General features: G+C 49.8%; 1 protein-coding gene across 2 annotated transcripts in view; it reads right to left on the bottom strand.

Annotated features, from left to right (window-relative positions):
* Positions 1-493: 493 nt before the first annotated feature.
* The window catches only part of ASIC2 (acid sensing ion channel subunit 2), a 1,012,019-nt gene continuing 990,520 nt past the window's right edge, over positions 494-21,992 (bottom strand). For both annotated transcript variants that reach the window (XM_003996555.6, XM_023243509.2), the window contains exons 4-10: positions 14,938-15,088; positions 12,651-12,707; positions 11,116-11,269; positions 8,363-8,454; positions 4,749-4,828; positions 3,256-3,324; positions 494-1,449 (exon numbers count right to left, since the gene is read on the bottom strand). In XM_003996555.6, the coding sequence (XP_003996604.1) occupies positions 1,348-1,449; positions 3,256-3,324; positions 4,749-4,828; positions 8,363-8,454; positions 11,116-11,269; positions 12,651-12,707; positions 14,938-15,088 (705 nt within the window). In that variant the 3' untranslated portion in view covers positions 494-1,347. The remainder of the gene's footprint in view (positions 1,450-3,255; positions 3,325-4,748; positions 4,829-8,362; positions 8,455-11,115; positions 11,270-12,650; positions 12,708-14,937; positions 15,089-21,992) is intronic.

Here is a 21,992-nt window from a genome sequence, read left to right on the forward strand (position 1 = left end):
GGGAGCGAGGTGGGAAGCCAGTGTGGCCTCTGCAGGGACAAGCAGGTCTGTTCGATGGGGATGAGGAGGTGGGGTGCAGAGAGCCTCCGGAAAGGCTGGTGTGTGGGAGGGAGGCCAGCCCGACTTCACTGACAGGGGAGAGGAGTCAGGACCGAAGTGCAGAGGGACGGGAAGGCCTCCTTCATGGTTCTTAGGTCTGGGCAGTGTTCTCTTCGAGCCACACGCCTATGGTCCAGGGCAGTGTCGTTCAGACCGCAGGCTGTGACCCATCAGTGGTCATGAGATCGTTTAAAGGTTGCGATCAATAGTGTTCAGAGACTTCGAATAGAACGTAAGTGCATACCCTCCATACACTTTGTAAAGGTAAGCATGGTTGCAGGAGACTTTCCATGGCTATAATCTGTGGGTTTTAACCCGGCAGGTCTGGCCCTTCCCGAAGGCTTTGGGGAGCGAGACCTTAGTAATGGGGGGAAAGGCAGCATCGACCCGGCTGTTTCCACAAGACCAGCTTTTAATATGACCGTGACCGGAAGCACGAATAAATAAACGCCAGAGAAAATGGAGAAACCAAATCAAACCAAACCTCAGAACATCAAAACCCAAATCTGGAGAATGGAACAAAACAGAACAGATGTCTGACAGACAGACAAAACAAGCCCCCACCCCCAGAGAAACAGAATTGGACTGTACAAGCCGGGTCACGAGGACAGCAGGATGACGCAGGTCCCCTGGATGAGCGCTGGAGTCGCCCAGGCCGCCCTGCCTCCACCAGGCGCTGGGACGGGGGTGGGGGTGGCCCCGGTCAGCCCACAGGCCGGCTCGGGCAAAGGGGTTTGTGGGCAGGTTAAGAACCTTCACAAACTACACAGGGACCGGACGTGGCTGAGAGTTCTGAGCTTCTCCTCTTGACCGTGCCGTCGCGATTCCAGCGTGGCCACGGGGTGGCTCTGGGGCTGGGGCCTGGTCCCACTGCAGGACTGCAGAGTGGCCGGCGGAAAGCGCACGGAGGAGAGTCATGAACAGAGACGGACGAGGGGGTGGCGCCGCGAGCAGTCTCAGCATGCAGGTGCTTTATACATCTGGCAGTGAGATGTGATGGCAGGTTGGTTCTCGGACAGTTCCAGAGTGTGACTCTTTTCTCCTAAGAGGGACGCACGGCGGGGCCCGAGGACGCGTCGTGTCAGACGTGGCCACAGCGAGGTTTTGGCAGATAGTTTGCTATGTGTGCATAGGGGGCTCTTGCTTCCTTCTGTCATCAGGGGCCATCCCACCTGAGCCTGCTGTCCCCTGTCCTGGGTCTTGGGCCTCAAGGTCTGTTTGGGAGGGTGCCGGGTGGTCCATGGGCTGTCAGCAGGCTATCTCCTCCAAGGTCCCCAGGGCCGTCTGCAGGGGCACATTCACAGTGTGGCTGATGGTTTCAGAGTGGTTTGGCATCGTGTCACAAGTGCTCTGGAGACAAGGAGATAGGGGGTGCTGATATTCATTCTGCAAAATGTTGTCATGATGCCCCTGGCAGCCCAGCCTAGGCCCTGGGAACTGTGGCCCCTGCTTGTGGGCTCTCCCAGGGCACCACGGCCCCTGCCCCACACATCTCAGGGGCTGGCTTGCTGTCGCGGGGCCCGAGGCTGGAGGGGCCTCGCTGCCTTCAGGATCCTCACCATTGCCCACTTAGGTGCCCCCAGGGTAGGGACCGGGTGCCCTGGTGATGGGGTTTAGCAGCTGCCCCGATGTGTCACCGAAAGCTACTTCTGAGTGCTCTCTAACTCCGAGGCAGGAACATGTCCCCTCCTGTCCTCCTCCTGGGGTCCTCCCTTGAGGCCTTTCTGGGTAGAGGAGGACCAGGCTGGGGGCATGGGGTGCCAACTGCTGAGGCCTAGGAGGAAGTGGGGAGGCCCCCAACCAGTCAGAACCAGAGTAGTCACGGCTCCCCAGTGGACCTTTAGGGTTAGGCTGGCCCCTGGCAGTCTCGGGTCCCTGGACAGGGTGGGGCTGGAGGGCCTTGAGCTTTCCCAGTGACTCCCATGCCGCGGAGGGCTGGAGGCTGGGAGGGATGGGAGCAGAGAGATAGCAGCCAGGAGGCTGTGCCAAGAGTGTGGGGGAGATCTGATGAGGACAGGGCTGCGGTGGGGGGAGGTGACAGAGGCTGAGCACTTATTGTAAATTAGGCACTGCTGACTGCTTTACAGGTATGGTCCCACTTAATGCAAATGACAAGTCCCTGAGGTGCCTGTGACTCGACAGGTGCTCAGGGAGGTAATCCACCTGCCCTCAGGCACTGAGCTGGGAAGCAGGGACCTGAGTGCAGATCCCCGGCCCCTTCCACGCTGCCTTCCCCTCAACAGACGCTGGCTTCTATTCAACAGAGGCTGCAGGGGCCCGGGAGAACCTAAGCAGAGATTTTTCGCCCGGGAGATGGGTAGAGACATGGCGTCTGGAGCAGAAACGGGGGCCTCCTGGGGGGAAGGGGCTGGGATCACTTTGGATTTGCTGACTCCAGGGGGGTGGTGGCTGCCTCACGGGCCTGGCATTCTCAGGGAGAAGTCTCAACCGGGAAAAGCCAGAGATACCTGTACCAGGCAGCTGAGGCCAGAGCCCAGGAGCAGACTGAGTTTGGGAAGGAGAGCACACAGCCATAAGAGGTGGGGCCTCGCTGGCCGCTCGAGGGAAGAGAGGCAGAGTAGGACGGCGGTCAGGGGGGCTCTGCGTCCGGCTCTGCCATTCATCGCCTGGGTGACCTTGACCTTTTAGGCCTCAACTGCCTCAAATACAAAATGGAGAGAACAGACCTTTCTCCAGGGTAACCGCACAGCTGAAGGACAAGGTACGCTTACGGCCTGCAGCATGGAGCCTGACGCGTACTTGGCACGCACTAGGAGGCGGTTACGTGGGTAACAACCTCGCGGGGCCCCGAGCTCCGCGTCCCCTTCTGAAGGAGTAAAGCGCCAGTGACGTCCTCACTTGCACCTTGACACCCTGAGAGTAAGGGAGCGGAGCCTCCCTGCTTCCCCCAAGGCACACGATGAGAGCTGTAAGGCTCCAGCCCTGGAGAAGCTAGACTGGGCCAGGTATTGGCTACATCCATGGCTTGCTATCAGGCTCTGGATGGGTGTCAGAGAGAGCCCCGGGCTCCGTGGGAGTGTCCTTGGACAACCTGAGTTAAGGCGTGTCTCCCCCGCCCAGGCCCTGACATCTGGTCTCATGCAGCCCCACAAAAGCAGAGAATAGAGCGACCTAGAGCACACAGGCTGCTCTTACCACGTTCTCGTCGTGGCTCCCTTCGTCCTCTTCTTTACCAAGCAAGTCTAAGAGCTTCTCTTTGATCAGCTGCAAGAAAATCAGGACAGGGTTGGTCAGGTAGAGCGACCAGCTCTGGGAGCCCCTGCCCAATCTTTTGGCTGAAGCGAGGTTTTGGTGCAGGAGGTAGATCCTGGAGGAGGTCACAGGAGGCCCCTTCTGGCACGGGGACCGTTTTCTCTTGTGGAAGGAGCGTGTGGATGAGCAGCCTGGGAGCCCCTTTCTGAGGCTGGGCCTGGGGGAGGAGATTACCAATCACTTTCCAGGCCTGAGAGCCCCACTGTTCGTAAGACCAGGGCCCCCCCCTGAGTTCATAACATTCGATTCCTAGCAACGAGGGGCAGTTATTAAACATGTTACTTGGCAGGATGCAATTTCCGTAACTTTATAACAACTCTTCCCCAAAATTAATAAGCAAAGCAGAATGAGATCTGGCCGTGGGTGACTTGGGTTTGGGGAACAAGGTCACCATGCCGGGAGGGGGAATGTGGCACTCCAGAGGACCCTGGTACTCGGGGTCCTCCAGCTCCCCACAATGATCCCCAGGGGCCTTTGGCCAAGGACGGCCCTCTCTGGGAGGCAGGACACTGCTGTGCCGGCTCTTCTTGCTGGAGCGAAACTCTGGTGGCCCTGGGGACACTGAGGAACCCCCTTAGGAATTCTGGAGACACTGGAGCCAGCCCAGCTCTGGAGGATGCAGGGGAGACGGGGTGGGAAGGGAAGGCTGAGGAGCAAAGGAATTCTCAGAGCCAGAAGCCGCTGTCTATTGTTTGAGATGCTTTCAGAGGCTCTGTTCCAGCTGCCTTTTGAGGGGACATCTCTGGCTGTGAACAGCCAGAAATGGCCTGTGTGCTTTTGTTCCTGCTTCCTCAGAATTGATGAAGTCGTCAGGAAATGCCGCTTCTCTAAGCCTGCCTGCACCAGGATAGGCACTACTCAGGTGACGGGCCACCCAGAGGGCCCATGTGTGCATGCGTGTGTGTGTGTGTGTGTGTCTGCTGGGTGAACGTAGTATATATGTGTGTGTGTGTATTTACGAGTGGTACCAGGGTGTGTGAGTGGTGTGCGTGTGTGGGGGGGGTATGCGTGTGCATGTGCTGTGAGTGTGTGGGTGCAGACACACACACGTATGAAGCCACCACAGCTGGTCTTGCGTGGGAGGGGCTCAGAGCTGGCCTCAGTTCTGGCTCTTCTCCTTCTCGATGCTTCCTCTCCCTTCCTGCAAGTGTGGACAGCCCACGGATCTCCCAGCTGCCTGGGGATAGGACTGTGGCTTCTGTCTCTCTTGGACCCACCCCCTCCTCCCTGCCTAGGACTTGGTGATAGACAGTATTTGTGGACAGGGAGGAGAAAGCGGGCTCTGGGTGGAAAGAGGCCACCCTCTCCCCTATGCATCAGGGTAGGATGAGAGTATCAGCATACGGTCATTTCCCCACGAACAACCCCAGTCTTACCTCGTAAATATAATCAAAGAGCTCTAGTATTGTAAGGATACTAGCACCAATAAACAGTCCCATCTGACCACCAATATCACCTGGAGAGAGAGAAAAGGTCAAAGATTTGGCTTTACTCATGGCCCTTCTAGGAAGGAGTGAACAAAGAACTCAGAAACCAGACCTCCCTCCACGGGGAGCCTGGGCCTTAGGTAGGTCAGGCCCTGGACAACGCCCTCCCTCATTGCACAGCACGCAGTGTGGATGGGAATTAACCCAAATGCTTACTGGAGGGCCTACTGTAAGACCTCACAGGCTAATGGGCTTATTCAATTACCTTCAGAACCACACTCAAAGCCTCGCTTTGTCTCTGGGCTGGGAATAGAGATAAGAAGTGTGTGGTCTTGGCCTGGGGACAGGGCAATGGAGCCCAAGACTCATGTGTCAGGTGCCTTGGGCCTGGGTCTCGGAAACAATGGCACAAGAGACCTTCCTACCCTCCCAATCATGAAGAGGCCCACAGGGCCAACTCAAGGCACCTCTCACCTTTGGGATAAGGTCATAGGAAGCATCCCCCTAACCCCCCCCCCCCCCCCCACCTGAAAGTAAATGCTCAATTTGGTCTTTTCCTAGAGTAGATGTTCTTGCTGGGGGGTATATAGGCCCATTGACCAAAGTGTTTCTTGACTGGTCTTCAGGTCCCCCCCAGTGTAGATACCTGGACATGCCCCAAATCTATAAAATCAATCAGACTCTCTGATTCTGGGGTCTGGAAGTCAGGATTCTTAAATTCCCAGGGGATTCTCCAACCCAGCAGGGTCTGAGAACAACTCTCCTGTGGGAGTTGCGGACAGTTGGAGACCCTTTGGAAATGAATGCAAAACATTACATGGGTGTACCTGGGCATTTGTAGTGGGAGAGTCCCTATTTGAGAAGCTATTATCAGATCCCCAAGGGTCCCCCCAAAAGTCCAAATGCTTGGCTCTGGAAGTCAGCGTGGTCGAACAGAGGGCTCAGAGTATCTGCGTTTGGAGAGTGGCCACCAGCCTGCTGTGTGGTTTTGATAACCCCTGACCTTCTCAGTAGCTTTGCCTTCAAAGGACATTTGGTGGTAGAGGGGAGTGGAGGAGAGAACTGTGAGGTTCTTGCCAGCTGAAGCCTCTGAGACCGTTAGCTGCTGGGCTGGGCGGGGAGAGCGCCTGGGAAAGGGGGTGCACCGGGCTGACCTTGTGGTCTGAGAACTTTCTGTTGGCCACATCTGCCCTCTCTGATTACAATCCCTGATTATGGCCGAGTGGGGTCAGACAACCACAGTCCCAGGTGAGCAGGCAGAGAGGGCGGGAAGGGGGCTCTTTCTGGGTGGGCTTGGAGCTGGGCTCCAACAGTTCCCTTCACTCCTCTCCCCCCTGCCCTCTCTGATGCCCTTCGTGGGGACATTACTGGGGAGTGGGTTCTTACAGGTGTTCATGTCAGGTGTGAGGTGTGTGTTTGCACGTGTGTGCAGTGTGTGTGAGTGTGGGTTATGTGCCAGGGTCCTCTGCGTGTGCACATGCTTGTTTAGTAGAAGAAGCATGTCTGGCTGTCGATGGCTTCACGCAGGTGGCTATTTACGTCTAGGGTGGGGACCCTGAGTGTGTCTAAGTGTGTGTGAGTGCGGCTTTGTGGGGGTGGGCATAGTGCGTCTGAGTGTGCGGAACCTGCGTGAGCATGTGTGTGCGTACGGACAGGTGTGTGTGATGAGTCTGTGGGTCTGTGCCACCGTGCACCGGTGTGTGTGGCTCAGCATGGTGTGCGTGTGTGTGCGCTTTGGGGCGGGGTGTGCTGTGTGTGGATGAGTGCCTGTGCGGTGTGCGCTGGGGTGAGGGCGGGCTGCGCAGCGGTGAGGGAAGGGCCCAACGGGCTTGGGGACTGAGTGCTTGCGAGCGGCACGCACTCTTGTCACGGGAGGCACAGATGGCAGCATGATTTCTCAGCAGGCTATTCTGGGTGGGAACAAGATGCTGGGAACATCTCATCCTCATATCAGATGCAGAGATGAGCTATCCTTTCTGACAGATTCAGAGCTCAGGCCCTTCTCAGTGTGTGTGTGTGTGTGTGTGTGTGTGTGTGTAAGACAGAGAGAGAGAGTGAGAGAGAGAGAGAGAGCGAGCTGTGAGCCTATATGGGGGGATGGGGAGAGCCCTGTCTTGAGTTCTCTTTAGGAAATGAAGGAGGGGGATGCCTGGGTGGCTTGTTGGTTAAGCATCAGACTGTTGATCTCGGCTCAGGTCGTGATCTCAGTTTGTGAGTTTGAGCCCCGCATCGGGCTCTGCGCTGATGGCGTGGAGGCTGCTTGGGATTCTGTCTCTCCTTCTCTCTGCCCCTCCCCCGCTTGTACGCACACTTTCTCTTCTCTCTCAAAAAAAGAAAAAAAAAAGAAATGAGGTGACAGAGGCAGGGTGAGTGGGTCTACATGTCTGGAGCATGACCTCTACCTCCGGCCCAGGACATTAGAGTCTTGGCTTAGTCCCTTTTGGCCGCAACAGCGTCTGAGACCCAAATGACAGCCACCTTAACCCAACTGGGTCCCAGCTGTGGCCCAGTCCCCAGTCGCTTGGGAAAGGTGCAGAAATGCTCACATGGTGCCTGGAATCACCAGCGGGGGCCCTAGGTCTCTGGCATGGTGACTGTCCAGGTACCAGAAACTAGTCTTTATGGACCTTCTGTGGGCTGAGGCTTTACCCCAGCTAACCATCACAATGAACACATCAAGCAGTTTTATTAGACCCATTTCACAGATGAGGGGCCTGACGTCCAGTGAGTGAGGCCACTTGCCCACATTCTCGGAGCTGGTATGCAGTAGTCTTTGGCTCTAAACCTCTATACTTCCCTCTACACCTGCCACCCACCTCCCCCCGGATACCACTCTCTGTCCAACTCACAGGGACAACAGCGGCTAATTCTCCTTGTAGGGACAGCATCATGTCCTCTCTTGAGAGTGAGCTGGAGTTGGGAGAAGGACCCAAGGCGCAGGTCTTTCAACTGACCACCCCCGGGGGTTTTGTGAGTTTGGCGGGGGGGCAGGGTTGAACGGAACTCCCTGCATCCGTTATTTGGTGGTGCGGCCAGGGGAGCTGATGGGAACTTGAGCGGGGGCGGCAGTCAGGTTTGTAGACATCTGGGGATGTGTGACCCTTCTTTTGTGTTTCACAAAGGACTCTCAATCCAGGGGGGACATCTGGCCCCAGTGCTGCCATGTTGCTTTCCAGTCCCACACTCACACTCACTGCCTGGGGACCACCCAAAGCTCAGCCTTCCCTCCATTGGACAGCTCTTTTCCCGCTGCGGCCCCGGGACTGTCACTCCAACCTGGGGGCAGAAGACCGCAGAGTCCAACAGGGCAGCCCTGGGAAGGCCCTCAGAGACCTTTCAGCTCACTTGCATCATTGTGTCAATGGGGAAGCTGAGGCTTAAATTGGGGCATGAGCTGAGCCTAAAACCTCCGCCACACCGGAGGCCTTACCATTCTGGGACAGAGGGCGTCATTAGCACATTGAGAGTGCTGTCTGCCTGCCTACTCCCTGCCCACTCCCCCTCACTCCCCGCCATGACGTGTGGAAATTTGTGCCGACAAACCGACACCGACACCGACATACCGAGTAAGGCAGCAACTTCATATGCCTTCTTCTGTTCAATCGTCTCATAATTGAGCGCTTCAAAAAATATATCCAGAACGAGGATGTTCTCTCTGCAGAGGGAATATCCAGTACCATACACGGTGAGGACCATCGGGATCCACGCAGGCCCTCCAACCCAGCTTTCCCATTGACAGAGGGAGGGGCTGAGGCCCAGGAAAGTGAAATGACCAGCCCAAAGTTAGAGCTGGTCAGCGACAGAGCTGACCTTGGAACCAAGAGCCCTGACCCCCAGCCCAGTGCTCTGGAGGCACATATCAGCTGTCCCTCTTTGGGACAGCTTTCCACGAGTCCTACCTGGCCTCCAGGTCTCTGGGCCCCCCACAGGGTCTTCCTGGCTCCCCACCTGCAGGTGAGTTCAGCACTCTCTTGACAAGCTCTTCACTGTCTTGCCTTGCTTGCCCCAGCTGACCTCCCGGGTGGCCTCTACCCACTCCCGAGAGCCCCCCGCCATGCTCCTACTTGGATTTACAACAAGGTTGTCCTAGTGGGACGCCCGTGCGCTCACACTGCCAAATCAGCTGCCAGGCTCAGGGAGGAACAAATCTATATCTGGCCGGGGGGTTCCCTTTTCCTCTTTTAGGCAGGTGTGTTAACAAGACACATCTTGGCAGGAAAAGTCATCGCTGCTGGCAGAACGTCGGCTCAGCAGCGGGGCCTGGCACCTCCTTTCCTCCATCTCCTGCGACGCTGGTCACAGTGGCCTCGGTGCCCCTTGTTTGCAACCGGCTGAGCCAGAGCTGCCCCGGGATGGGCTCTGGTGGCCGTGTGGCAGGAGGGAGCGGCTGGTGAGAGAGAAGCAAATCCTCCTCTTCATGCAGGGCTCCCCGAGGCGCCGTTCAAAGTGTCACCATCGCTTGCCTGGGTGATGACAACTGCCTCCTACCAGGCCGCCTCCCCGTCTTCTGGCTTCCCTTCTGTCCTCCACACTGCCCCCTGAAGGATCTTTCTAAAACTGCTAGAAAACATTACAATTCAGGGACGCCTGGGTGACTCCTTTGGTTGAGCGGCTGACTCTTGGTTTTGGCTCAGGTCATGATCTCACGGTGTATGAGTTTGAGCCCCGAGTCAGGCTCTGTGCTGACAGTGAGGAGCCTGCTTGGGGCTCTCTCTCTCTCTCTCTCTCTCTCTCTCCCTCTCTCTCTCTCTCCCTCTCTCTGCCCCTCCCCTGCGTGTGCTCTCTCAAAATAAATAAATAAAACGTTAAAAATAATTACATTTCAGTTCCTCTGTCACCCAGGCTACATTTAAAATGCTCACTAGCCACATGCGGTTAGTGGCTCCCTTGTTGGTCCTCGGAGATACACAATCTGTGCTTCTGCCATCATGGCAGAAAGTTCTGTTGCAGAGCGGTGGTCTAAAATACACGGTTGAGGCTGTCACCTACTTGAAGCTCATCAGAGGCCCCCTCCTCTTTTTGGATAAAATCCACTCCCTGTCCCCCAGGGAGACGAGGCCCTCTTGCTCTGACACATCCACCTGTCCCAGCTCCCTCTGGCCATTCTCTTGTCTGCCCTGTGCCTGGGACACCTCTGCTCCCAAGACTTCCATTCATTTATTCTGTTAAAAGACATTTTTTTGAATGCCAGCTCTGTGCCAGACCCTCCACAGCAGCGAACACAAGGCAAGGCTGCAGCCTTCAGGGGGCTTTCCGGCTAGTGGGGCACACACACACGAGAACATGGAAATGACACCCTTAGGTGAATGCCACAAAGGAAAACACCAGAGTGCTTGGACAGAGATTGAAAAGGAGGAGAACTAATTTGGCTGTGTGAGATGACCTTGAAATGGAGACCTGCACAATGAGGAACCAGGTGGGTAAAGTGCGAGAGGAAAAGCATTCTGGGTGGAGGGAATGAAATGTGCAAGCCTGCCTGGAAAACTCCTACACATCCTCTTAAACAAGATCGCTGAAGCTGGGGCATGTGACTGGCTCCGTACATTAAGCTTCCGACTCCTTTGTTTAAATTTTTTTTATGTTTTTATTTTATTTTTGAGAGAGAGAGAGAGAGAGAGAGAGAGAGAGAGAGAGAGAGAATGCAAGTGGGGGAGGGGCAGAGAGAGAGGGAGACACAGAATCTGAAGCAGGCTCCAGGCTCTGAGCTGTCAGCACAGAGTGGAACTCATGGGCCACGAGATCATGACCTGAGCTGAAGTTGGACACTTAACCAACTGAGCCACCCAGGCACCCCCAAGCTTCTGACTCTTGACTTCTGCTCAGGTCATGATCTCACAGTTGGGGAATTCAAACCCCACATCAGATTCCATGACTCTGACAGCACGGAACCTGCTTGATATTCTGTCTCTCCCTCTCTCTCTCTCTCTCTCTCTGCCCCTCCCCCGCTCGCTTTCTCTGTCTCTCTCTCTCAAAATAAAGAAATAAACTTAAAAAAAGTCTCTGAAGCTTTCCTTGAGGGCAACCCCATGTGAGGTGCAGTCAACCAGCCTCCCTTCCTGCCTGTACCAGCCTGTAAAAACATTCAGACGTTCGCTCCTCTCTCAAGACTGTAAGCTCCTTAAAGGCTGGCGGAGGGGCTGCTTCTTAATCATCTTTGTCTTCACTTTCTGAGTCCTAAACACAGAGCTTGGCACACGGCCGAGGGTCAGTTCAGTTCTGCCAAACGGAGCTTCCCTCTGCCCTCCTCCTCGACTGCCCCCAGTTTCTCCTGGGTCCATCCCTTCTCCCTCTGCCTACCGGTGCCCACTGAGCTTACGAGATATATTTTTCTGATTTGTTGAATTTCTTCTCGAGGTACTTGGCTGACGTCTTGCTGGGGATCTTCACCATGGACAGCTCTTTGTTGTAGCGGGTCAGGTTGCAGGGTGTCCTGCAGAGACAGTAATTACTGTCCTTCTCCGCCAGCAGACCTGCGGGGGAGAGGGGGGCGGGGCTTAGTCAGCTGTGGGGGCGGGGCCCCCGGGTTCCAGCCGCGGGGGAGGTGGGGGCGCGGAAGCTGGGAGGAGGGGCCATCCCCGGGAAGTGAGGGGCGGGGCTGTGGAGATGAGGGGAGCTGGGCTTTGGCTGTAGATTGGTGACGGTGGGAGCGCTCATGAAAAGTGCCCACTCTATGTGTCTCTCTTGGTCCTGTTCTCCTTCCACTTCCTTTATTGTTATGTTGTCCTTTAAAAATTGTTGAAAGGCACCACTTTTGGAGAATGGGTTCCACAGGAGTCCTGGCCCCTTCAGCTTCCCAGAGCCTTCTCTGCTCCTAGCCTCAGTGTTCTCATCCACAAAGTGGGCCTCCCGTCACGGGCAAACATGAGAGAACATTTTATCTAAAACCCAGGGCTCAATGGTATTCCCTCTGAGGCTCCTTCCTAGCCAGAGCCTGCCTCTGGTGCCTGCTGGGGTAGGGTGCAGGCAAAGATTCTCAGTTCCTGTCCCTAGAAGCAACCTCCCGCACCTTTTCTGCTCCTGTCTTCCGCTTAGGAAGGGGTGGCTAAAGATATCACTTCCTTCCCTCCGTCTCTCTGCTCATGGCAGTGTTACCCATGGGATTCCATACTCCAAGGAGAGATGTCTTTGTACACATCTTTCACTCTTCTCTAAGGCCGGCGCCTCACCCCCACAATCAGTCCTTCTGGAAGCATCTGGACACAGGAGTCCAGAGCTGTCCTAGCTTAGCTCCAGCAAGTGCAGCGGCTGAACGAACTTGAGTCCCTATGATTTAAACATGCTCTCTGCTCGTCTTGATCATAGACCACTTCCCAGGTGCAGAGAGAGGCAGGCAGGTGGAGTGAGTCTAGCTTTGGGCTTGTGGCTCGTTTGTCGGATCTCCTGCACCTGAAGTTTTCCAGTGGGGGATTCCAGCAGTTATTCCAACCCACGAGCACCCAGCCAGAGGAGGAGGAGGGGGAAATGCACAGCGGCTGTCCCTTCCCCCCTCCCCTACCTCCTTCGGTGCCCACCCGGATGTCTACTGTTCATTCATCCTCTCTCCATCTCTGTCCCTTCCTCTGTGCTCCCCAGTGCTCTCCATTCCCCTGAAACCCACCCCTTCTCTACCGCACCTCTCTACTTCCTCTCACTCCCCCAGTGCCTTGCCAGCCCTCATCTGCCTGCATCAGTTTCCTCCCTTCCCTCGCTCCTGCCTCCTCTCCACCTTCCTCTCCAGCTCCTACAGTGCCGCAGCCCCAGCCAGCCTCTCCTCCCCCCCTCCGGTGCCCCTTCCGCCCTATCTCTCCCACACCCAGAACACCTCTGAGGTCTCAAGCTCAGCTCCCGCTCCCTTTGTCCCCCAGTACTGACCTAGGGCAGGCTCTGCGCACTCCTTGTGCTGCTCAGGAGTACAGAAAGGGGCATCCCCTGCAAAGAAGAGACACAAGGAGACGTACTCAGGCAGCAACCCCTCCCTCCTGGGCTGGGGAAAGGGAATGCATCCTGCAACCGGGGAGGAGCAGCAATCCCCCGGCAGTCAGAAGGGAATCACCCATAAGAGCTGGGGGCAAGTGGGGGCGCAGTGTTACCCAGAGCCAGGGGATTAGGTCTGCTCTGCTCTGGGAGCTTGGGCAGGTGAATATAGGGTCTGCCTAGCTAACTTCTCCCAAATGGCTGCGCTGGCCCAACTAGCTCAGGTGGGTGACAGGTGAGAAAGCCTTGGTGGCTGAAAGTAGAGACTGGCAGAAAGCACCTCTACCTCCAGGCACACATCTTCGCCTTTAACTCACACGGGTACCTCTGGAAATAGGAAATACTGTGTCTGTTTCACCCCTGAGAGTCTTGAGGTTAAAGCATCCTGCCTTCCCAGGACATCAGAGCTAGCAGTGATCGAGATGGGTTTTGAATACACTGCTCTGACCAGTCTGACCCCGAGGCCAGGGCCACACCTCTGCTGTCTGTGAACAAGCCCCACTTTGTAAGTTTCTTGCCCTTAATTCGGTAACAGAGATGCCAGTAAGAATGTCATGGGTAGAACCGTTAAAACCTCTACTGCTTGCTTTTGGCTCAGGTTCCATGGGGGAACCTTACTGGCTGGTGATCCAGTCTGAGCATCAGGCAGGTAACATTCACCAGTGCTGTATCCTTCTCTATGGTCTCTCAGTAGAAATCCAGACGCCACCTCCGCCCCGCCACCCCCAAAACCCGGCCCGGCCTTTTTTTTTTCCGGGTGCTAAAATTAAACCTACCACAATGTCCTTTCCTTACTATTTCCCTAGTAGAGCTGAGAGCTGGTATGCTTCCTTCTTTCCAACAATAACAATGTAAGTGGTGTTTCTGTTTTTGCTCTGTCTTCTGGAAAGCTCAGAGGCAATTTTAAAGATCAACAATTAGGGGCGCCTGGGTGGCGCAGTCGGTTAAGCGTCCGACTTCAGCCAGGTCACGATCTCGCAGTCCGTGAGTTCGAGCCCTGCGTCGGGCTCTGGGCTGATGGCTCAGAGCCTGGAGCCTGTTTCAGATTCTGTGTCTCCCTCTCTCTCTGCCCCTCCCCCGCTCTATCTCTCTCTGTCCCAAAAATAAATAAACGTTGGAAAAAAAAAAAAAAGATCAACAATTATACAATTAGATTTCTAGAAAAACTTACTGATTACTGATGAAATAGAGTTTAGCTATAAGCTAAATCTGAGCATTGGTTATAAAAGAAAACAATTGATAATGAATTAAATGTCTGATATAAGGATTTAGTTAAATAAACTTAAATAAAGTATGATATGGCTATGAAATGGCAGCCATTGAATAGGATAGCAAAGTTCCCAACACATAGTAGATCATCAGTCAATACTACTTTTGGTTCCTCTCTGCATGTGCTAATAAAATGACCACTGACTTTTGCACTTTTCTATTTTAGCCTAATTTTATCCTCCTAACAACTAATGATTGTATTTTAGAGATAATGAAGGTAAGAACAGAGAGATTTAGTAACTTGGGCCAGGTCACACAGCAGATAAGTGGAGGAATCTGAATTAGAAGCCAAGGTCCCTTCCTCCCAGCTTGTCATCCTTCCTTCTCTGCTGCGAAACCAAACTCTTCATGCTTGAATTAGCCCTCACGCCATGCCCCCTCCCCTGCACCCCCACCCCACCCCTTGTGCTCCTGCCTCTGATTAGCCGACTACCTCTAATAAGATGGCTACATGCATTGTTAGTCTGACACCAGAAATATCAGCACATGCGCATCTATTTGCCAGCTGAGGGACTTTTGCCTCATCTGAAAGAGTGCTAGACATTTGGATGCGAGAAGGAAACCATCTGGATGAACGCAACAGACACCTGGATGTTTGAACAGGTGCCACACCAGGATTCAAGAATTGCAAGGGCTCCAATACCTGGACACTGAACCCTAGGAGGTAAGAGCAGCAAACAATTAACAAACACGTTGAGCACCGGCAGGAGCATTCTTTAAACATCTGGACACTTCTGGACACCAGGATGCTGCCCTGGTTGCTAGACTGGTTGTTTCCATCTGCCGTCCACGTGTTTGGGACCAAGTACTAGCCTTTCCCAGAACAGCATCCCTGTGGGTCCTCATGGGTGGGTACAGTGGTTCCCGCTAGGGTGAGAAGGGCACAGAAGGTCTCAGGCTGTCCCTTGGCACTGACCTGGCATGTGCACCATACGACAGTTGCAATTCTCCACGATGTAGCGCGTCTCACAGTCGATCCGACAGGCGGTGATGCTGTAAACAGGAAAGAAGTCGAGTCCCATCTCTGAGGATCGGCACTCACCCCACGGTGGGGGCAGGTATGTGAGCTGCAAGACAGGAAGGTGGAGGCAGCAGTCAGCCCTGGAGGTTCAGCATTGACAGCCTTAATAGCGCATTCACTTACTTATTCAATCAACAAACGATTATTGACCATCTGCTACAGGACAATCTAGCTCCATCGACCTCATAGGCTTTCCACGTCTGCCTCCAATACTCATTTTCCTGTCTTGTATAACCTTCCCATAAATGCCAATCTCAGTCTCTTACATTTGCCACGTGTCTTTCTACCTCTATACTTTGTCATCTCCAAACACTTGGAATGACCCAACTAAATTCTACCTTCTTGGCTGGGAACATTGGGACCCCAGACCTAGACTTGGAGGCCAGAACCTTCAGAGGGTCCAGGAAGAAATGGCATAATCAATGTTATTTATGATCTGTGGCCCAGACTAGAGCACTCCTCCAGTGTTATGCTATGGATGAACTCCTTTGGGGAAAATGTCCTTATTCTCAGAGGTCCAATGTCCATAGAATGCTGTCATGCCTATGGTACATGCCTGTTGGGACTGGGGAAGGTGAAGGGCGAGGGAAATGAATGGCTGTGAGCACTTATGTGTGAAGCCCCGAACTAAATCCTTTATATTTATCTTTTTTATTTAATTGGAGAAAAAAAATGCAACGAAATGCATATTTTTAGAGCACAGTTCAACAAATTCTAAAAAATGTATACACTTGACTGGGGCGCCTGGGTGGCTCAGTTGGTTGAGTGTCTGACTTTAGCTCAGGTCATGATCTCACGGTCTGTGAGTTCAAGCCCCGCGTCAGGCTCTGTGCTGACAGCTCAGAGCCTGGAGCCTGCTTCGGATTCTGTGTGTGTGTCTCTCTCTGCCCCTCCCCTGCTCTCTCTCTCTCAAGTAAATAAACATTAAAAAATTTTTTTAAAAATGTATACACTTGTGAGCCTACCACTTAAATCAAGACCTAAGACATTTAAAAAAAAAGTTTACTTATTTATTTTGAGAGAGAGTGTGTGCACACGTGTGAGCAGGGGAGGGGCAGAGAGAGAGAGAAAATTCTAAGCAGGTCCTGCACTATTAGTATAGAGCTGGACGTGGGGTTTGATGCCAACCATGAGATCATGACCTGAGCCAAAATCAAGAGTCAGTTGCTCAACCTACTGAGCCACCCAGGCACCGTAAGACCCAAGACATTGAAAATCATTCCACAGAATTCCTTCTTCTCCCTTTCCAATCAACCCCCACCCATCCACCCAGCCAAACTCTGTTACGGATTCTACCACCATAGGTTGGCTTTGTCTGTTCTCAACCTTCATGTAAATGAGAACCAACACTGAGTATTCTTTTGTGTCCAGCTTCTTTGGCTCAACATAATGTTTTTGAGATTTATCCACACGGTTGTGTGCCTTAGTTCATTTTTTTTTTTAAATTGCTGAATAGTTTCCCAGTGTATAAATATACCACAATCTGTATCCATTCACCTGATGACGGGCCCTTGGATTGTTTCCAGTTTTGGGTAATTATGAAAAAGTCCCTGGTAACACTTATGGACAAGTCAGTTCAGTTTTTGGACACATACTTTCATTTCTCTTAGGTAACCGGCTAGGAGAATAGCTGGTTTGTTAAATAGGTCTCGGGGTAACTTTTTATATGAAACGGTGAAACTGTTATCCACAGTGCTAGTACGGTCTTTCATTACCACCAGGAGCGTATGAGAGTTCCAGTTATGCTGTACCCTTGCCAAATCTTGATTTTGTCCACATTTCTAATTTTAGACATTCATGTAGGGGTATAGTTATATCTCATTGTTGTTTCTATTTGTGGCTCTCTGCTGATTGATGATCTTGAGTGCAATTTTATGTGCTAATTGGCCATTCATATATTATCTTTTGTGACATGTCTTTTCAAGTCTTTTGCCCATTAAAACAACTTGCTTACTTTTTACTTTTTTTATTAAGCTGTAAGAGTTCTCCATATGTTCTGGATACAAGTCCCCTATCAGATAGCATGTACTGAGAATATTTTCTCTCTACCTCCCATAGTTTGTGGCTGACTTTTCATTTTTTTAATGGTGTGTATTTTTCCTACTTTTAAAAATCCCTCATTAAGATGTCATTTACAAATAATAAAATGTCTCAACTTTAATGGACAATTTAATGAATTTTTACAAGCGTGTACACCCTGGTAACAAGCATTCCAATCAAGATACGGAGCATCTCCATTAACCCCCCAAAGTCCCCTCCCCAGCCCTCAGGCCATCACCGATCTGCTTTCTGTCGTAAATTGGCTTTGCCTGGTCTAGGATTTTATATAAATAGAAGCATACAGCATGCACCCTTTTGTGTCTGGCTTCTTTCTCTCAGCAGAATGTTTCCAAGATTCATTCATGCTCATGCATGTCTCAGTAGTTCATTCCTTTTTATTGCTGAATTTTACTTCTTCCTTTCTGGTCTTTATTTTTTATTTCTTTTTCTTGCTTCAGCGCATTGGCCAGAAACTGTATATTGTGTTGGAAAAAACTGAAGGGAGAAGATATCCTTACCTTGTTCCTGATCATAGGAGGAAAGGGTTCATTACTTCATTATTAAATGTGTCAGGTATATATATATTTTTTCCCTAGAGGCCCTTGTCAGATTGAGAAAGTTCTCTCCTGTTTCTAGTTTGCTGAGCACTCTTACCTTTACTGGGTATTGAGTTTTGACAAATGTGTGTCCTGTTTCTACTGAGATGATCACATGATTTTCCTCCTTTGTTCTGTTAATATGGTGAATGATACGGATTGATCTGTAGATGCTGAACCCACCTTGCATTTCTGGCACAAGCCCCACTTGGTCATGGTTTATTTATTATCCTCTTTATATTGTTGCTGTATTTAACCTACTAATGTCTTGTGGAAGATTTCTGTGTCTATGCTCATGAATGATATTGTATTTAATTTGCTTTTCTTGTGATGTCTCAGTCAGGTTTGGTATTGTGGTTATGCTAACTTCATAAACAAAATTATAAATTGTTTCCTTTCCTCTTTCTCTATTTTCTCAGTTTGTGTAGGCTTGGTATCATTCCTGTCCTAAATGTGAAGCCATCTGGACTTGGTGATGGTGTGTGTGTGTGATGATTTTTAATTATGAATTCAATTCCTTTAGTGGATTTAGAGACATTCACACTTCCCATTTCTTCTTGTGGTGGTTCTGTTGTGCTGTTTTCCAAGGAATTTGTCCATTTCATCTAAGTTGTTGAATTTATTAGCATACAGTTGTGTATAATATTCTCTTATCACTTTTTAAATGTCTGAAAAATTGGTAGTAACGTCCTGTCTTTCGTTTTTGATATTAGTAACTGGTGTTATCTCTTTCCTTGTTTTTGATTTCTAATTTAATTATGCTTTGATCAGGAAACATACTATCCATGTTCCTTTAAAATCTACTGAGATTGAGTTACAGTGCAGTGTATGGTATATCTTGGTGAACGTTTCATGTGCACTTGAAAAGTATGTGTATTCTGTAATAGTTGGTGTCGGTGTTTTATAAAAGGCAATTAGGTCAAGTTGTTGGATAGTGTTGCTCCAATCTTCTATAGTTTTACTGAGTTTTTGTCTAGTTATTCATCAATTGCTGAGAGAGAAGTGTTCAACTCTCTAACTAGGACTATAGATTTGTCCATGTCTCCCTTTAGGGCTATTTTTGCCCCTTGTGTTTTTGAAACTTACCACGAGGCACCTACACATTTAAGATCACGATATCTTCTTGAGGGATTGATTCTGTTATCATTGTGAAATAACTCTCTTTATCTCATGCAATATATTTGTCTTGAGGTTTACTTTGTATAAGTCATACCAGCTTTCTTATTGTTTATCTTTTCCCATTCTTTAATTTTTTTTGGTCCACCTTTTGCTTTTAGCCCATCAGAATATTTTTATATTTAAGGTACATTTCCTGTAAACAGCCTTTTTGAGTACTGCTGTTTTACCTTGACAATCTCTGTGTTTTAATTGGAGGGTTTAATGCATTTACATTTAATAGTATTTTTGATACAGTTAAGTTGAAGTCTACTATCTTGCTCTTTGTTTCCTTTTTGTCCCCACTGCTATTTCTTCCTTTGTTCTACCTTTCTTGACTCCTTTTGGGGTAACTGAGTATTGTTTTAGGTGATCATTCCATCTCCTCAATTGGCTTTTGATTTATACCTCTTTGTATTATTATTTTTTTAACTTGTTGCTCTAGGATTTACAGTTTTCATCCTTATCAGAATCGATCTTGAATTAATATAATACCACTCCACATATAATTCTATTTCCATCCCTTCCTGTCCTTTATGCTATTGCTGTCATATATTTTACTATTACATCTGTTATAAACACCATGGTGGGTACACTGTTACTATTTATGCCTTAAGGATCCCATTAATTTTCAAAGAAGTTAAGAAAAAAAGAAAACATTTTATATTTACCCTCATGTATATCATTTTCCCTGTTCACCATTCTTTTGTGTAGATCTGAATTTCCATGTGCTATCATTTCTCTTCAGGCAGAAGAACTTTCTTTATTATTTCTTTTAGTATGAGTTCACTTGTGGTAAATGGTGTCCATTTTCATTTATCTGTAAGAAGTGTTAATTTTGTCTTTATTTTTGAAACATATTTTGGCCATGTGTAGAATTCCAGCTTGTAATGTGTTTCCCCCCCAACCATTTCAAGGGTATTCCACCATCTTCTGGCCTGTTTTTGATGAGAAATCAGTCATAATTTTTTCATTGCTCCTCTTTATGTATTATGCCTCTTCTCTCCTGACTACTTTTAAGATGTTGTTGTTGTTGTTGTCGTTGTTGTTGTTTTAGGATTTTAACTGCATCATACCAGACGTGGTTTACTTTGTATTTATCCTGCTTGGGGAATCACTGAGGTTCCTGAGTCTGTGGAATGATGTTTTTGAACAAAATTGAAACATTTTTAGCCAATATTTCTTCAATTATTTTTCTCTTCCATTCTTTGTCTCTCTTCTTTCTGGGATCCTATTTATATGCATGCTGGTTTGCTTGATACTGGTTCACAAATCATGGGTGTTCTGTTCACTTTTATCAGTCTTTTTTCTTTCTCTTTGTGTCTCATTTGAATAATTTTTATTAACCTGCCTTCAAGTTTGGTGTTCATTTATTGTTTTCTATCTAATCTTCTCATAATACCATCCAATATTTTTAAAATTTCAGGTAATTGTATATTTTAGGTGTAGGTTGGTATGTAATTTTTTTTAATTAAAAAATTTTTTTTAATGTTTATTTTTGAGGCGGGGGAGAGAGAGAGAGACAGAGTATGAACATGGTAGGGGCAGAGAGAGACACACACAGGGTCTGAAGCAGGCTCCAGGCTCTGAGCTGTCAGCATAGAGCCATACACGGGGCTTGAACTCATGAACTGTGAGATCATGACCTGAGCTGAAGTCGGTGCTTAACCAACTGAGCCACCCAGGCGCCCCTAATTTTTTTTAATGTTTATTTATTTTTGAGAGAGAGAGAGACAGCACATAAGTAGGGGAGGGGCAGAGAGAGAGAGAGAGAGACAGAATCTGAAGCAGGCTCCAGGCTCTGAGCTGTAAGCACAGAGCCTGATGTGTGGCTTGAACTCACGGACTGTGAGATTATGACCTGAGCCAAAGTCAGATGCTCAACCAATTGAGCCACCCAGTCCCAAGGTGTAGGTTGACATTTACAAAAAGTTTTCATATCTTGCCTAAAAGTTTTTCATCATTTATATCTTTCTGTAATAGTTTAACATGCTTATCATTGTTATTTTATTTTTATATACTTAAAAAATATTTATTTATTTATTTATTTAGAGAGCAGGAGAGGGGCAGAGAGAGAGGGAGAGAGAATCCCAAACAGATTCTGTGCTGTCAGTGCAGAGCCCAACGTGGGGCTTGATCTCATGAACTGTGAGATCATGACCTGAGCTGAAATCAAGAGTAGGACACTTAACCAGCTGAGACTCCCAGGAGCCCCTAACATGTTTATTATTGTTATTTTATTTTTATTATTAAAATTTTAAAAATGTTTGTTTATTTTTGAGAGAGAGAGAGAGAGAGTTGGAGGGGGGAGAGAGAGAGAGAGAGAGAGGGAGATACAGAATCAGAAGCTGGCTCCCGGCTCCGAGCTGTCAGCACAGAGCCTGACATGGGGCTTGAACTCACAAACTGTGAGATCATGACCCGAGCTGAAGTCAGATGCTCAATGGACTGAGCCACCCAGGTGCCCCATATTATTGTTATTTTAAAGTTACTGTTTCTAATTCCAACATGGGCTATATGCGGATCTGTTTCTACTGGTTGTTTATTTTTCTTTTCATATTTTCCCTCTTTTTTTTCATATGTCTAGTAATTTTTGATTATATATAGGGGACATAACCCTTTAAAAATTTTTTTTAATGTTTATTTGTTTTTGAGAGAGACGGAGCATGAATGGGGGAAGAGGAGAGAGAGAGAGAGAGAGAGAGAGAGAGAGAGAGAGAGAGACACAGAATCTAGAACAGGTTCCACGCTCTGAGCTGTCAGCACAGAGCATGATGTGGGGCTCAAACCTGGGAACGGTGAGATAATGACCTAGGCCGAAATCAGACACTTAACCGACTGAGTCACCCAGGTGCCCCTGGACATAACCCTTTTTTTTTTTTAATTTTTTTTTAACGTTTATTTATTTTTGAGACAGAGAGAGACAGAGCATGAACGGGGGAGGGGCAGAGAGAGAGAGGGAGGCACAGAATCTGAAGCAGGCTCCAGGCTCTGAGCCATCAGCCCAGAGCCCGACGCGGGGCTCGAACTCGCGGACCGTGAGATCGTGACCTGAGCGGAAGTCGGATGCTTAACCGACTGAGCCACCCAGGCGCCCCGACATAACCCTTTTTTAATTGTATCCTGGATGTTGCGAATAACTCTTTATAGTGACTCTGG

Source organism: Felis catus, chromosome E1, assembly GCF_018350175.1.
Source record: "Felis catus isolate Fca126 chromosome E1, F.catus_Fca126_mat1.0, whole genome shotgun sequence".
NCBI lineage: Eukaryota > Metazoa > Chordata > Mammalia > Carnivora > Felidae > Felis > Felis catus.